The sequence below is a fragment of the Poromitra crassiceps genome (assembly GCF_964638095.1).
Source record: "Poromitra crassiceps genome assembly, chromosome: 1".
NCBI classification, from domain to species: Eukaryota; Metazoa; Chordata; class Actinopteri; order Beryciformes; family Melamphaidae; genus Poromitra; species Poromitra crassiceps.
In genome coordinates this window covers 73,974,804-73,992,338 of record NC_139623.1, presented here as the reverse complement: position 1 = coordinate 73,992,338, position 17,535 = coordinate 73,974,804, and the positions used below count along the sequence as shown (strand labels likewise).

General features: G+C 51.9%; 1 protein-coding gene across 1 annotated transcript in view; it reads right to left on the bottom strand.

Moving 5' to 3' along the window:
• Nucleotides 1–14,856, bottom strand: part of dchs1b (dachsous cadherin-related 1b) — a gene marked incomplete at both ends in the record, with an annotated part of 190,882 nt that extends 176,026 nt beyond the window's left edge. Inside the window, 3 exons of the mRNA XM_083636611.1 lie at nucleotides 2,408–3,181; nucleotides 3,554–3,751; nucleotides 14,032–14,856. Of these exons, the coding sequence (XP_083492737.1) occupies nucleotides 2,408–3,181; nucleotides 3,554–3,751; nucleotides 14,032–14,856 (1,797 nt within the window). The remainder of the gene's footprint in view (nucleotides 1–2,407; nucleotides 3,182–3,553; nucleotides 3,752–14,031) is intronic.
• Nucleotides 14,857–17,535: the final 2,679 nt, after the last annotated feature.

Genomic DNA, 17,535 nt, shown 5'->3' with positions numbered 1-17,535 from the left:
TAGAGCTGCTGGGATCAAGAGAGGTCCTCTTTATATATAAGAGCTGCTGGGATCAAGAGAGGTCCTCTTTATATATAAGAGCTGCTGGGATCAAGAGAGGTCCTCCTTAGAGCTGCTGGGATCAAGAGAGGTCCTCTTTATATATAAGAGCTGCTGGGATCAAGAGAGGTTCTCCTTATATATAAGAGCTGCTGGGATCAAGAAAGGTCCTCCTTATATATAAGAGCTGCTGGGATCAAGAGAGGTCATCCTTATATATAAGAGCTGCTGGGATCAAGAGAGGTCCTCCTTATATATAAGAGCTGCTGGGATCAAGAGAGGTCCTCCTTATATATAAGAGCTGCTGTGATCAAGAGAGGTCCTCTTTATATATAAGAGCTGCTGGGATCAAGATAGGTCCTCCTTATATATAAGAGCTGCTGGGATCAAGAGAGGTCCTCTTTATATATAAGAGCTGCTGGGATCAAGAGAGGTCCTCCTTATATATAAGACCTGCTGAGATCAAGAGAGGTCCTCCTTATATATAAGAGCTGCTGGGATCAAGAGAGGTCCTCCTTATATATAAGAGCTGCTGAGATCAAGAGAGGTCCTCTTTATATATAAGAGCTGCTGAGATCAAGAGAGGTCCTCTTTATATATAAGAGCTGCTGGGATCAAGATAGGTCCTCCTTATATATAAGAGCTGCTGAGATCAAGAGAGGTCCTCTTTATATATAAGAGCTGCTGGGATCAAGAGAGGTCCTCTTTATATATAAGAGCTGCTGGGATCAAGATAGGTCCTCTTTATATATAAGAGCTGCTGGGATCAAGAGAGGTCCTCCTTAGAGCTGCTGGGATCAAGAGAGGTCCTCTTTATATATAAGAGCTGCTGGGATCAAGAGAGGTCCTCTTTATATATAAGAGCTGCTGGGATCAAGAGAGGTCCTCCTTAGAGCTGCTGGGATCAAGAGAGGTCCTCTTTATATATAAGAGCTGCTGGGATCAAGAGAGGTCCTCTTTATATATAAGAGCTGCTGGGATCAAGAGAGGTCATCTTTATATATAAGAGCTGCTGAGATCAAGAGAGGTCCTCCTTATATATAAGAGCTGCTGAGATCAAGAGAGGTCCTCCTTATATATAAGAGCTGCTGAGATCAAGAGAGGTCCTCTTTATATATAAGAGCTGCTGGGATCAAGAGAGGTCCTCCTTATATATAAGAGCTGCTGGGATCAAGAGAGGTCCTCTTTATATATAAGAGCTGCTGGGATCAAGAGAGGTCCTCCTTATATATAAGAGCTGCTGGGATCAAGAGAGGTCCTCTTTATATACTAAGAGCTGCTGAGATCAAGATAGGTCCTCTTTATATATAAGAGCTGCTGGGATCAAGAGAGGTCCTCCTTATATATAAGAGCTGCTGTGATCAAGAGAGGTCCTCTTTATATATAAGAGCTGCTGGGATCAAGAGAGGTCCTCCTTATATATAAGAGCTGCTGGGATCAAGAGAGGTCCTCTTTATATATAAGAGCTGCTGGGATCAAGAGAGGTCCTCCTTATATATAAGAGCTGCTGAGATCAAGAGAGGTCCTCTTTATATATAAGAGCTGCTGAGATCAAGAGAGGTCCTCTTTATATATAAGAGCTGCTGGGATCAAGAGAGGTCCTCTTTATATATAAGAGCTGCTGGGATCAAGAGAGGTCCTCTTTATATATAAGAGCTGCTGGGATCAAGAGAGGTCCTCCTTAGAGCTGCTGGGATCGAGATGAAAGCACATGATAATATAGCACGCTGACACTGAGGGCTCGCCCTATGCTGCTGGCTCGGTTGCCATGGGAACCCATAGGAGGTGAGAGAGAGGACATTCCAGTGTACCCCGAGTAAATCTCTTTACAGTAGCTTCAGGAATGCAGGTGAAGATCCCTCCCTGTCTCTCTCTGTTTCTCTCTCTTTTCCCGCTAAATGAACACGTTGCATGGCTGCCCCTCACTTCTCATCGCCCCCAGTTTTTATTAATCACATCACGGCGTGTCAGCACTTCTAAGCGCACCATCCTCATTGGAGATATGACTTTGATGCTGCTTTTCACTTCAGATACATGACTTTGATTTCCAGACTAATTTCTATTGATGTATAAATCAGGCATCTGTCGGGGGAGTAATCAGAGAGGGCTTAAGGGGAGGGTGTGAGTGAAAAGTGAGAGAGGGAGTGAATGAGATGAGAGGATGAGTGAATGTTTGTTTGCTTTTGGCTGCAGAAGTAGGACAATAGTGCTGTGGCCCAACTACAGGCTTCAAGATTGAGCACCGTGAGAATTAAATAAGGATAAGGCGGTTCCCCCGGCAAATAAAGAAGAGAGTGGAGACAGAGGAAAGGGGAGGGAGAGATTATAGGAGATTATAGAAAGAGTTAGTCTGTAAGGTTGTTCCTACCTCTAAGAAGCAGGTCCCGGCTGGGGTGTTTTCCTTGATGGAGGCGTTGTAGAAATTGCGGGAGAACACCGGCGTGTTATCGTTAACGTCCTGGAGTACGATGTCCACCTTCGCCGTGGACGACAGCGGCGGCCGGCCGTTGTCCGTGGCGACGACCGTCACACTCGGTGCCGGCTCCGATTCAAAATCCAGAGCGGTCGCCGTGGTAATGATCCCCGTCACCGGGTCGATGGAGAACCAATCGGAGTGAGTGTTTTTGGCTTTGAGGAGGCTGTATCGGACGTCCCCATTGGGGCCCTGGTCCTTGTCCCTTGCGGTCACTTGGAGGACAAAGGAGCCCGGGTAGACAACCTCAGGAATGGTCTGCCTGTAGGCCTGCTGGTCAAACAGAGGGGGGTTGTCATTGACATCGGTCACCTGGATGGTGAAGGACGACTCTGCCCTGAGCGGAGGGCTGCCCGAGTCTGTGGCCATCACCCGCAGGTGATACGAGTCCCGCTCCTCTCTGTCCAAGACCTGGTCTACATAAATCAGGTAGATGATGCTGTCCTTGGTCGTGAGGGCAAACTTCCCATCGCCCCCCTCTAGAGACACGTTGACGTTGGCATACTCTCCGTAGTCTGGGTCGGTGACAGATATCCGAGCGACATATTGGCCCGGTTGGGCACCCTCTGAGATCCTGGGAGAGCCATCCTCACTGAGGAAGATGATGGTCATGGTGGGCTGGTTGTCGTTGTAGTCACGGACATGGATGGTCACAAACGCATTGGTCACCTGCAAAGTAATGATGTAGCAAGTGAAAGCCTTGTAACTCCAATTGTAATGATCTTCAATTGAATGAGATGTTCCTGTAGGGCTTCTTAAGAAAAATACTACAACTCTTGATCAACCTTTTCCAAACCAATCAGATAAACAGCAAAATAAATGGTTGTCTCTTTGTTCCTGAAAAGCTAACATTTTAGGTTAGGTCTGACCACAGACATGATGTTACCTCTCAATGACTGTTAATCAAATCAGTTTGAATCTCAGTGTAACAGAGGATTCTAATCTTCTTTCTAGTTACATTACTCAGAGAACGTCATTAAAATGTAAACTACAGGGTTTTACTTCTTATGAAAAGTAAAGAGTGCCCATAATGCATCTTACCTCAGGGTGGCTGGCATTATCCCTGGCCTGGACCACCAGTTCATGGACCCTCTTCAGCTCATAGTCCAGCGGTCTGTTCAGAGTGATGACACCTGACTTGATGTCCATGACGAAGTAGCGGTCGGGATCGCTCTGACGTCGATTGATTTCATACAGAACCAGACCATTATCCCCTTCATCTGCATCTGTTGCAAACACCTGCAAAGACAAGAGTCAACAATAGAAATGGATGACATTGACAAGTCTAGATGTACAGTTGCAGCCATCTTCAGTTGGTGCTCCCAGCGGAAGGCCATTCAGCTGCCAGCCGGCTGCCATACCAAAGAACGTTAGGGTTGTGCTACAACCCAGGTTTTACGAGTGAGAACGAGAGCTCTCACTAGTGCCTACAACGCTGCGACGTCCCTATGGAAGACTGTCATTTTGCTCCAAAATTACTTTTCATTAAAACCGACCAGCCACCCGTAGGTGGCGTGGTACCCCCTGGGGCTGACACGGATCCACGTGACTACGTCACGTCCTGTCAGCCCAGGGATAATCACTCTAATTTCTTCCAGCCCGCTGAGATCCGACGCACCCCGTGACACATCGACACAGCAAGGCTGGGTAGTGAGAGCTCTCGTTCTCACTCGTAAAACCTGGGTTGTAGCACAACCCTAACGTTTTACTTCGTTTCGAACTCAAGCTCTCACTAGTGCCTCAACCACGGCCATATGGCAACGTTTATGCCTAACCGAATGACATATTAGAGTGGCAACGATACTACTTTCTTGCCACCGACAGCACCGCATGCGCGAACTGCGAACCGGACACGTCGAGACTGTAGTACCTGACAAAAGTGTGATGAGAGGACCATGAGGCCGCGGCACACATGTCCTCCACCGACACACCACGCAACAACGCAGAGGATGTCGCAACACCTCGCGTCGAATGCACCTTGATACCCTCCGGGGGAACCTTGCCCATGGCAGAGTATGCCAACGCGATCGCCTCCACTATCCAGTGTGATAAGCGATCCTTGGAAAGGGGTCCGCCCTGGGCCCTTTGCCCAAAGCAAACCAACAGCTGATCTGTAATGCGTAATGAACGCGTCCTGGCCACATAGGCCGAGAGCGCCCTTACGGGGCACAGCATGTGCAAACGTCTCTCCTCACCCGAACTGAACGGCGGGGGACAGAATGCTGATAAGTCTATAACCATAGACCTATAGCTGGCATTAATATTCCTGGGCTGGTACGCCGGGTTAGGTCGCAACGTAACCCTGCGCCCATCGTCCCCAAAAACCATACAGGCCTGCTGCACCGAGAGGGCAATCAGGTCACCGACTCTCTTTCCTGACGATAAGGCCAGCAGCAGCGCGGTCTTTAAGGACAGAACCTTTAAATCGGCGGAGTCCAAGGGCTCAAACGGATGACCCGTTAGCCCGTCCAGCACCGTAACCAGGTCCCATTTGGGAAAAACGCACCGCAACGGCGGGCGCAGTTTACGCGCCCCCTTTATGAAGCGCGAGACCAAAGGGCACACCCCCACAGGGGTCCCTTCAATCCCCATGTGGCAAGCCGAAATCGCGGCTACGTACACCTTAAGCGACTGCGGGGACTGGCCCGCGTCAAGCAAGCTTTGAAGGAAACAGAGAACTGGGCGCACGCTGCAGTTCACTGGATCCACACCCTTACTTGTGCACCATCGCGAAAAAACCCGCCGCTTGTACGCGTACTGAGTGCGGGTCGATTTTTAGCAGCCCTAGCACTCTGAATAGTGCGCACCACATTGTCGGGCAAGCCCTGTGCTAGCAACTGGTCCCGTTCAGGAGCCAGACCGCTAGCTTCCACCTGCCTGGGGAGGGGTGGAACACCTCCCCCTCTGCCTGGGATAGGAGATCGGCCCGTACCGGCAACGCCCAGGGCGGATCTTGCGCCAGGGAGACCAGGTCCGCAAACCATGTCTGTCTGGGCCAAAACAGACTAAAACGAGCCGGAGGCGCTGTTCCCTCACCCTGTCCAACACCTGACGGATCAGGGGGGTCGGGGGAAACGCATAGAGCCCCTCCCTCAGCCACACGTGCGCTTTCAGCGCGTCATGACCTAACGGGGGCTGTCCTCCTGGATCGAGAACCACAGTGGGCAGTGTGTCGCGCGCCGCGATGCAAGAGATCGACGCAGGCGCGACCAAACTTGGCCCAAACCTGTTCCGTCACCCGAGGGTGGAGGCACCACTCCGTATAACGGGGATTGCCTCGAGACAGCAGGCCGGTCGTAACTCCGCCGTCCCGGCAGATAGACCGCTGACACTGAAACGAGACGGGGATACACCCACAGGTGAATCCCCGCTATGGTTCAGCGCCCCCGACCGCACACCGCCCTGTTCGTTCAGGTGGGCGATCGCTGCCATATTGTCCGAGCGAATCAGCACATGGTGCCCATGTGTGAGCCGCTGGAAGTGTTACCTCCGCAGGCTGGGGGGACTGCGGAGGCAACGTTCTCTTTCGAGTCTGGCCGCACGCGGACTTGTCCGGCAGTGCGGTCCCCAAGAGAGCTCCCAACCAACAATGGGCCCACGGCGCCATTGATGGTGGGCTTGTCCTGAAGCAGAGCCCGGCAAATCGCCTTCAGCTCTAGCACGTTTATGTGGCGAAGCTCCTGAGCCTCCCACCGGCCGTTCGCCGAAAAATGCCCGCAAATCGCACCCCCTCCCCAGAGGGAGGCGTCTGTGCGAATCACCATCCTGAGCGGGACAGGGCCCCACCGAGTACATCTCGAGAGGTAACGGGGGTCCGCCCATATGGCCAGGGCCCATATTTGGACCACGGGAGCATGTGTAGCCTCCCCAGTGGGAGCACATGCAGTGCTGAGGCCATCAGGCCCAACATCACTGTGCACTGATGCACTGACACCGAGGGCACAGACCTAACGTCCTTGGCTTGCTGTCCGAAGCGTGCGAGCCTGTCGCTCTGGCGAAAGGCTCGCAGGAAGTCTAGCTCGAGCCCCAGGAAGGTCGCCGCCTGCGCTGGGACGAGGCCACTCTTCTGCCAGTTCACCAAACACCCTAAGGTTTGCCGGTGATCGGTCACCACCTTGGTATGTTCCGTGGCACGGACCCTCGAGTCGGCCGCTAAGCGAACGTCGTCGAGATATAGGAAGACGCGGATCCCCCTCGCGCGGAGGGGAGCCAAGGCTGTCTCCACGCACACCGTGAGGGTTCGCGGGCTCAAGACATGCCGAATGGCAAGACACAGAACTCGTAAGCCTTCCCCAGGAAGGAGAACCTCAGGTATTTCCTGTGTCTCCTGACCACGTGGACATGGAAGAACGCACCTTTCAGATCCCCGGAAGTAAGAAATCCCCCTGTCTCAACTCGTTGAACAGGCGGGGAAAGAGAGCATTCGGAACGGGACTTCCTCAGCGTCTTGTTGAGATGCCGAAGGTCCAATTTTTGGACGCATGGAGCCGTCCTTCTTGGGTACGATACGTACCTGTGGTAGAAAACCCAAGCGCACATCTGCCTTGGGAACCGAGCGAATCGCCCCTCTGGCGAGGAACGAATAACCTCCTTGTGGAGTATGTCCATGGCCTCCCCCTCCACGGCCGGATCGGGGGTCCCGTCGAACGTGGGTGCGGGGCAAACTGTAGAGCGTATCCCTTCTGGAGGGTGCGCCGTAATGGGGACGGGGAACATAGATGCTCCCAGGCATCGAGCCTGTTGGACAAGATGGTCTCTTGTGGCCAAAGGAGCGGAACCCGTCATGAGCATATTGCTGGGCACCGGGACCTTTTGATCCGGTACCCTGATGGGGGGGGCGGGACGTGAGAGGCTACGCCCCCCCGCCGCATGGTCAGTTCCGTAGAAGCTGTGCATGCTGGGGGAGAACTTCTTACGCAAGCTCCGCCTACTGACACGCTGTTGTATCGAAGTAGCCCCCCCTCTCCTGCCGTGCGACTTTCGCAGGCTGGGGGGACTGCGGAGGTAACGTTCTTTCTCGAGACCGGCCGCACGTGGACTTGTCCGACAGTGCGGCCCCCAGGCCAGCTCCCGACCAGCAATGGGCCATCGGCGCCATTGATGGTGGGCTGTCCTAGGAGCCTCTAGCCGAGGCCAGGCCGTAGCCATGGACCAAGGCGAGCCTTGATGATGGGTATGAGACCCTGGGCGAGCTCCCGACCGAACTCGGGCCTTGGGCACCGAGGACGGTGGGTCTAAAGCTACAAGCCGCAGGCTGGAACTGAGCCCAGCCTTGGTGAGCCAACCGGTGGGCTTGACCTGGGCGCTGCCAACCGAGGCCAGGCCGTGGCCATGGACCAAGGTGCGCTGTGCCCCCTGCCAGGCTACCTGCACTTGCAGGGGGCGCCCCAACAAGGGAGTGCGACCCATGGAGAGCTCCCAACCACCCCGGGCCTTGGGCACCAAGGGCGGTGGGCTTGTCCTTAGAGCTACCAGCCAAAGGCTGGCACTGAGCCCAGACCTTGGCGAGCTGTAACCCCTGCTGGACGCGTAGCGCCAGCACGGGGCGGTACGTCTATTGTAGCGGAGGTAGCTCGCGCCCAATGTACTTAGCACACAGATACTAACTGCACGGGTGCACGCCAGCTATCTGCAACCATACTATAGTTCTGTGCTAAACAGTACTAATGCTATCTGCACGTATGCAAACTAGCTTTCACACTCTTTTGAGAGCGGACCTTGGTCCGCTCTCAAGAGCTTAGCTGCGGCCCTGGGCTAGCCCAGCAGCTGCAAGACCGCGGGTTCAAGGCGCCTGTGCAGCGTGCTCATGCTCAAGGCAGAACACGCACTTAACGTGCCGGTTCATACTCGGCCAATGCAGTGATACACACAGCCCAACCCCTCGCTGACTTTCCCTGCTAGTAGCAAGAGAAAGCCGGAAGCTAATCACTAATAGCAAGCTCCCGCGGGCCGCACCCTGTTAGCGGGAGTACCGTTTAAGCAGGCTAGCAGGCTAACAAGAAGCACAGGCTAGACAGTAAGCAACCCGGAGGCTAACGAACGTGCGCGTGCAACGGTAACGTAAGCGGCAATAGCCCAGCCCGACGGGGGGGCAACAATACCCACAACCTGTTAACCCGCGAGAACAGGTGTGAACCAGCCACTAGCTAAGCTAGCGTAAGCACTGAGAGACAAGCGTGCGCTAACACAAGCCTGCGTACAAGCCGGTGCAGCGAGTCTCTACCCTGAGTAACACGGGGAAGCAAGCGTGACCGCAGGCAGAGGCCAGCGGCCCACAAAGCTAGTCAATCTCAGAAGAAACTCCTCAGAGGGAGTTACAATCTAGTAGATGCTATTTGCACGCAACACTTAGCAGACAAGCAAGCTGGCTAAGAAGGGTAAGAACTGAGAGAAGTCAAAACAACTTTTAGCTAGCGTACTCGCTCAGCTAAATCTCAGAGTGCCCCCTTAGGGGCCGGCGCCAGTAAAATCTACACTACAAGCCGTATGTAGGTCCCAGCAACGCCTGTGCAGCGTGCTCATGCCCTTAGGCAGTGCATACATCATTTTCATTGTGCCGGTCGTAACCGGCCAGCGTAGCCTCACAGCTAACACAGCACCTAGCTGTTCCCCCCTCTCTCTGCTAACAGGAATAACGGGGTTACCGTGTAAGCAATAGCCTGCGACGGTAAGAAGCTGGAGTGCTACAACACTAGATACTGGCTGCACGGGTAACGAGCTAGCTATCTAGCTAACTGAAGAGCATGGCTTCTGGCTACTACTCTCGCTTACCGCGCGCCCTACACAGAGGTAGTCGTTACCCTGTCTGGGGACGCAGCCAGATAGTGCAGATAGCTAGTCCAAGCTAGCTGCACTGAGCAACTCGCTAACTATCTATTTAACGTTACTCCTGGAGTAACGTGCGCGCTCTGACAATATAGCCGGCGCCTAAAACAAGCAAACGGACGCTAACGACACGGGTGCACGCTAGCTTATCCGCAAAAACCAGGCTGGCTAGCCTATTGCTCTAGTGCTACACTGTAAGCTAACAGCACGTATGCAACCTAGCTTAACAGTTTTGAGCGCATACCTAATTCGGCCCTCAAACGAAAACGCTGCCCCAGCCAGGGGAGCGAAGCAAAGCTACACAGCGGCAGCAATAACCACTACACGGCGGTAGCAGCAGAACTACACGGCGGTAGCAATAAACAGTTAACTAAGGAAGATACTCTTAGCTTTTAGATGACTTGTTCCGACGCCGCAGGGTGAAGGGTACAGGGTCGGGTCCCCGAAGCCTGCTTTATCCCGTCCACGCAAACCTCTTGAGGTGGGCAAATCAGCCGGAACGAGCCTAGTATCTAAAGCTATGTAAGAGAGCTAACTCAAAGTTAACCGCGGAGCTTTTAGAAAACACGTCTTCTCAGCGGCTGGAAGAAAGCGTAAGTGATTATCCCTGGGCTGACAGGACGTGACGTAGTCACGTGGATCCGTGTCAGCCCCAGGGGGTACCACGCCACCTACGGGTGGCTGGTCGGTTTTAATGAAAAGTAATTTTGGAGCAAAATGACAGTCTTCCATAGGGCTGCGTCGCAGCGTTGTAGGCACTAGTGAGAGCTTGAGTTCGAAACGAAGTAAAACTGAACTTTGTTCCACCATAAGGGACATTGCTTTAGAGCAAGGGTTCCCTAAACTTTTCAGCCCCCGACCCCCAAAATAAGGGGGCCAGAGGCTCACGACCCCCACTATCCCCGGAGGTCATTGAAGCACAAAAATGTAGTGCATATGCACAGAAATAGAGTAAACAAAACAAACAAACCCTAACAATTATGGTTAAAATGTGCTATTTTTAATCGTTTTTACATCATATTTCACACATTCCGTACTTCACACATTATTTAGGTCTGTTTCACACATTCTGGAAATCAACCCCCCATTGGTGTCCCCCGACCCCCGCTTTGGGTTGAGTTGAATAAAAGTGGTACTCATTGGATTCAGAAATCAGGGAAAGGGGGTACTGAAGCCAAAGAACATGTGGGACCCACTGCTCAGTGGTTCCCAAACTGGGGTACGCGTACCCCTAGGGGTCCGTGGAGCTAATACAGGGGGTAGGAGAAAATGTAAAAATGTAAAAATAAATCATGAAACTGAATAAAACCTTAAATTAAATCTCCTCGGGAGGCACTAATTGCAACCCTTTCTAATTGCAACCCTTTCATTCCATGTCTTATTTTGTAATGTTATTGTGTAATATTCTTCAAAAGGTGGGTTATCATTCATCCATTGCATTATGCGATAGTTTTCTCTTGCAGTTTTCTAAGCAAAATGTTAGTCGGGTAAAGGAGGTTTTATTTTGTTTCAAACTCGGATTCTCACATATGCTGTAGCCCGCCCCAGGGGCACTGAACTGAATGCCTTTCTTTTTTACCTCTAAAAAAGACCTTTAAAAACACCCAGGCGACCCTCAAGGCGTCCTGGCAAACCTCAGCCGGTGATTGGCCACCCGCAACCGCCCACGTGTCAGAGACACGACCTGCGCAGACCGGCTGAGGCTAGTCACTTTGCGCGCATTCAGCCACGCTGTACAGTCACACTTTCTATCTCTGAGACCTAGCATTAGCTTATTGTAACATTCCAACGTTAGCTCTATCAGCCACAGTTCGCCTTACACACCCACCGTCGAAAGACCAAACGGACGGGAAACGTCGGCTGTCGAGTCATCTCCGGCCGCGTCTACCTTTGCTTTGGGTGGTGAACACCGGCTCTCGGAGAGCAAGAAAGCTAAGTGCTGCTTTTTCTCGCACGTGTTGCCGCTTAGACTGCAGTGTTAACGCTAGCATGTCAGGTAGCCCGGCTACCCAGACTTAGCTAGCTTATTGGCTAGGGTGTTTAGACTGCTGTCTCTGTTAACACATAGCCTAGCCTTTGCTTAGCTTCGGACTGCTTTGCCTCCGTTTAGCTACAGCCTTGTTTCTCCCTCTAGCTTAGCTAGCTTCTCTTGTTGACTAGAGTGTTCGGACTGCTTTGCCTCCGTTACCACATAAGCCTAGCCTTCTTGCTTAGCTTCGGACTGCTTTGCCTCCGTCAAGCTACAGCCTAGCCCCTTGCTTAGCTTCGGACTGCTTCGGCCTCCGTTCAGCTATAGCATGGACCGTCGCTTTATTGCCTCCGCTGTGCCGCTATGCCCCCCACTACTCGCCGCTATCGGGGTAGTTTTTTCCATGGAGATGTGCCATGAAAAACCTGGGAGGTGAGGCCTATCAGTGGCAGTTCAGGGAGGTTTTAGCCAGGGCCGTAGCTAAGCTCGGCATCGAGTGGGCTAAACCCCCTCCACCTCCAAGCTCCCTGCTTCAGGGACGATTTTTTTCAGGCTCCGACGGTCACACCGCAACGTCACATGCTGCAGTGCCGTGATGTGCGTGCCCTAGTGAGGGGCTCATGGAGCACCCCCACCAGGGTAGGTCCCCCACCCAGGCTTTCGCCTGTTGGTCGGACGTGGACGGCGAGCCCGAGCTGGGCTATGCCGCCCTTGGAGGACGTGGTGGTTAACCACCTCGCCAGTCCCTCTAGGCCCCAGCTCCCCTCCAAGGCCTGCCAGGTCACGGCCAGATTGGCTGATAAATCCTACAGGGCAGCGGGTCAGGCGGCTGCTATGACCAATAACCTGGCCATACTCCAGGGGTATCAGACGGCCCTCCTGGCTGACGTGATGGCACGTTGGTAGGAAGCCTCTTCCTGATCTCTCGATTCATGAAGGGGCGTTCGCAGGCTACGCCCGCCGATGCGGAGCATTTTTCCAAAATGGGACTTGGTCACGGTGCTGGAAGGGCTCTCTGTTCCTCCCTTCGAGCCCGTCGATACCATCGACTTGAAACACCTATCCCTGAAGACTGCGTTGCTCTTAGCCCTGTCTTCTGGTAAAAGGGTTGGCGACTTGATTGCCCTCTCTGTGCAACAGTCGTGTATGGTGTTCTCTGACGACAGGTGCAGGGTCACGCTGTGGCCTAATCCTGCTTATCAGTCTAAAAATATCAATGCTAGCTTTAGGTCTATGGTCATAGACCTGGTAGCCTTTTGCCCTCATCCTTCGGACCCGACGGAGGGGCGGCGGTTGCAGTGCCCTGTGCGGGCGCTCCTGACCTATGCGGAAAGGACGCACACCTCAAACCAGCTCTTGCTTTGTTTTGGAGACCGTGCCATGGGCAAGGCCCTGTCCAAAGAGCGCTTGTCACGCTGGATAGTGGAGGCCATTGCCTTGGCCTACTCTGCCGCGAGGAAGGTACCCCCGGAGGGTATTAAGGCCCACTCCACAAGAGGTGTCACGACATTATGGGCGCTGTTGTGCGGTGTGTCGGTGGAGGACATGTGTGCTGCGGCATCATGGTCCACTCACCACACCTTTGTAAGGTATTACAGTCTGGATGTGACCAGTGCATGCTGTCTTGTCAGCTTCCAGGTGCTAGTGCCGTTTGGGTTGCCATGACCCCTGGTCATCTGCTCCACACTGCCCCATGGGTCTCAGGGTCATGACCCCTGGTCATGTGCTCCGCAGTGCCATCCATGGGTCTCAGGGTCGCATTAAATGCTTCCTTGCAGCAAGGATGGTTGTACATCAGCATATGTGAGAATCCGAGTTCAAAGTAAAACGTTAGGGTTGTCCTACAACCCGGGTTTTACGAGTGAGAACGAGGATTCTCACAAAGTAGCCTTGCTGCCCTTGCTCTGCTCGGGGCGAGGCTGAATGCTTGGAGTGACTAGCCTCAGCCGGTCTGCGCAGGTCGTGTCTCCGACACGTGGGCGGTTGCGGGTGGCTGTGCCAATCACCGGCTGAGGTTTGCCAGGACGCCTTGAGGGTCGCCTGGGTGGTCTTAAAGGTATTTCTTAGAGGTAAAAAAGAAAGGCATTCAGTTCAGCGCCGCTGGGGCGGGCTTCAGCATATGTGAGAATCCTCATTCTCACTCGTAAAACCCGGGTTGTAGGACAACCCTAACGTACTTGGAATCAGAAATCAGGGAAAGGGGGTACTGAAGCCAAAAAAGTTTGAGAATCACTGCTTTAGAGAAACTATCCATTCTGTTTATTAAGAGGTGAAATGGTTTAAGTTATGTTATGTTAAGTTACGTTTAAGTATATTAAGTTACGTTTCTGTTTTATCTTTGTTTAATCTGCCAAGAACCTTGTCTGGCAGCCAAATGGCCCAGATGCCAATTGAAATTGTTCTTCTTTGTCGAGCAAGACCTGGCCAAAATGGCAGCATTTAAAATGAACAACAAGACACAAGCACAGACAACAACATAAATCATAAGGGAATACATTTGAGCTGGAGCAGTGAAGAATGAGTGGGATTGGGGGAGATTGGAGCATAAGGTAAAAAGGTAGGGTAAGAAAGAGGGAGGCTTTGCGAGCGCTTGCTAAGGAGAGAAGGTCAAGTTAAAGAAAATGAAGATTGCGGCTGTACTTAAACTATGCACAGATGCATCACTTCTATAAGGGAGAACTATTATTTAGTAAGGTACTTTTCCATATTAACAACAATTACTAACCTGTAGTATGCTACTTCCTTGTGGCAGGCTTTCTGAGATAATGGCGTGGTATCTGCTCTGATTGAAAAGAGGTGCGTGATCGTTGATGTCGGTCACAGTCACGTCCAGCGTCATGGACCCCATCCGTCTAGGCGAGCCCCCGTCAAACGCCTCCAGGACCAGGCTGTACGATGAGCGTTTCTCCCTGTCCAGCAGGCCGCTGACCACCAGGTCCAGATACAGTACCTTGTTGGCAGCTCTCTTGGTCTCCAGCCTGAAGGCCTGGCCCACGTTGCCCTCTCGGATGGCATAGCCCAGGGTGGTCAGCTGGTCCTTGTCTGCATCAGTGGCAGGCTCAAGGGAGAACCTCGTTCCCACGGCTGTCTGCTCGGGAATCTTGAGGGCGGCTTTCTTCTTAGGGAATGCCGGCGCATGGTCGTTGATGTCATTGACTGTGATCGACACCTCCACGGTGACTCCCACAATGGTCACGGCGATGAAGCTGTAGTGGTCCCTCTGCTCGCGGTCCAGACGGCGGGCGGTGGTGATGATACCCGTGGTCTCGTCGATGTGGAGGTCGCTGCCGACGCCCGTGCCCTCGTGGTCGGAGATGAAGTAAAGACTGGCGGTGATGCCGGGCGGTAACCCGGCGCTGATGTCACCCACGATGGTCCCTGCTGGCTGCTCCTCATCCAGCTGGAGCTCCAGCGCTGTGAGGACGGCTGTGGCCTGAAGCAGCACGAGGAGAAGGACCAGGCAGGCAGACAAGACAGGCTGCTGTCGACTTGAGCACACGCAGGGGCCGCTGACCCAGGCCCTCCTTGACCCTTGACTTGTTATCGGCATGGCTGGGCTCTGCTACACCTGGAAGAAAGAGAGAGGAGAGACAGAGAAATAACTCAGCTGACAAGATCATCACTTCACCTTGTGAGGCAGCTGGATTCCTGTGAGATCATGAGATCACGATCACACGACAAATCCATCTTACCCCGCTCCAATCTATTGGTTTGAATCTGAACCAGCAGTGGTTCACACCAATCAGTGCCCTATGAGGAAGCTACAGGCAGGCTTTATGTGTGACCAGCCAGCCTGTGATAGACGTGATAGACAGATAGTTCATCCAATCACTTGCCAGGTATTTTTTGAAAGTGCCTGCCCTTTGAAATGGTTTCCCGAGTGACTCGTTACAGGATAGTTATGTGAAAACAAACCACCTGGCAGTGCCAGGTTAATAATAACTATGGCTAACATGAATTGTTATTTCTACAAGTACTGTAAACATCTATTTTATCATGCGTTCTGAACAATTGGATAGTTTGGTTGTTGAATGCACTTGCTCTCTTCCAGAATGACTGATAGCACAAACGTAAAACAAATTCAAAGCGGAATATGTAAGCATTTTTTTTGACAAAGTGCTAACAGTGCAACCTCTATATATTAAAGATATTGCCTGATGAACCACAAGTAATAATTTTCTTCTCACCAAAATGTATCTATAACATTTTGGAATCTCTTCAGCTGGTTTAAGGAAGATTTAAAAAAAGAGCATGGAAACTAAGTCCCAAATGGAGTTCTGAATCTGTCTAGGATCCACACTGGCTTGAACCACACCGAATACAGAATCATAAACAATATTTATTTGAAGGGGAACAAGTGTTCACTGGGTGAGAACATTTTTAAAGGAAACCCAAACCCATTAAAAGATACTGCAATGTACAGTACATCAAAAGCCTTATAGAGCTCTGTAATAAAAACGCATATCATGATAACAAATGTTTACACACACACACACACACACACACACACACACACACACACACAGATACACACAAACACACGCACGCGCGCCCATGCGCACACACACACACACACACACACATACACACAAACACACGCACGGGCGCGCATGCGCACACACACACACACACACACACACACACACATACACACAAACACACGCACGGGCGCGCATGCGCACACACACACACACACACACACACACACACACGGAATGCATGGGAAAGTGTCTATAGCTGCTTCAGTAAGGCTCTATGGGGAGTGAAATAGAAAAGACTGTAATGCCTACCCCAGACTAGAGGATAATTTGCAAGATTATGGCCAAGATTCCCCCCTCCCAATTTTCTCGGGGGTGCTCCCGATTTGAGCCTCGTCGGGCAGCTAATCTTCCCAAATTATCCCGTAGTGTGTGGGGTTCAAAGATTCACAATCGGGAAGACTGCCTCTTCCCAATTGTGAATCGGGCATATCTAACATGTTAGATATTTACAACTCGACAGGCGATTGCATCTTGAGCAGAGAGCCAGTAGTAGCTGTGTTTCCATTACAGTTTTTCGCAAAATAATCTGGTCCGCGTCCGCCCGCAGCCCCGCACAGAAACAAAGGACGAGGAAATTGTCATCGAGGTGAAATACCCGTGCGTCTTTGAACGGGACGGAAAACTAATGCTATACTGTATGTAGCCTACAACAAGCAAAATCAGCAGACGCGCCCCTCCACAAGGCTCCTGTGCAGACGGTTTTCGCCTGGCCGTGCACAGTACACCCCGAATTGTGTAACTACGTGGACGCGGCTGGGCGGACAAAGTGGAGTTTTCAAGACTCCCACGAGCAGAAACCCACACAGTGTATAAAAGCTCCACACGCTTCCTCGTCAAGATTCAGTGTCTCTCATTTCCGTGACAGTCCAAACTTCAAGCATAATTCCAGCATAACGCTATACTGCAAAGCATGTAGCCTACAACAAGCCTACAACAAGCCTACAACACACACCTCGACCAGGAAATCCTTCAAAAACGTTTTATCACCGCGTATATGTGCTGAGGAATGATTTGCATCCCTGGCCTGTCAGCCTGTCATACGGGCTGAGAGAGAGAGGGATTGCAGGGCCGCTTCTGGGCCTTTTGGGGCCCTATGCAACATCAGAGTGGGGGCCCCAAACCACTGTCATCATAGTATCCCTGAATGAACATGAGGAGGCATAGGCTACTTCATTATCAATAACGCTTTTAATTAATAAATTAAGCACAATATGAACAATAACTGTTAACGTGGAGCCCAGCTTCCAAGGTGAATCTTCGGCATAATCTTCTAGTGTGTGGGGTTGCGTTTGAACAGACGCGATTGTGTGTGTGTCCCAAGATTGAAATGTTAAAAAATCAGCTCTCTCTGTCCTGTAGTGTGTGGGCTCTCAAGATTTTTATAATCTTCAAGGATTTGAAAATCCTCTAGTCTGGGGTAGGCATAAGGGTGCTTTCTCACTGGCGCCCCGGTACCGTTCCCGAACACACTTGTCCCCAAATTGACCCCAATTTCGGAACGTTTGATGAGTGTGAACGTTGCGTTGCGTTGTGTTCCGCGCCCAGGCTCGCAACGGGGGAACTGTGACAGGATCCACTTGAAAAGGTGGTCTGGGGAGCGCTTTGGCGTGCCCGGGCACGGAACACTTGCGAGTGTGAAACCAACCGTTCTGAATAGGGGTGGGAATAGCGATATTTCCACTTGCGAT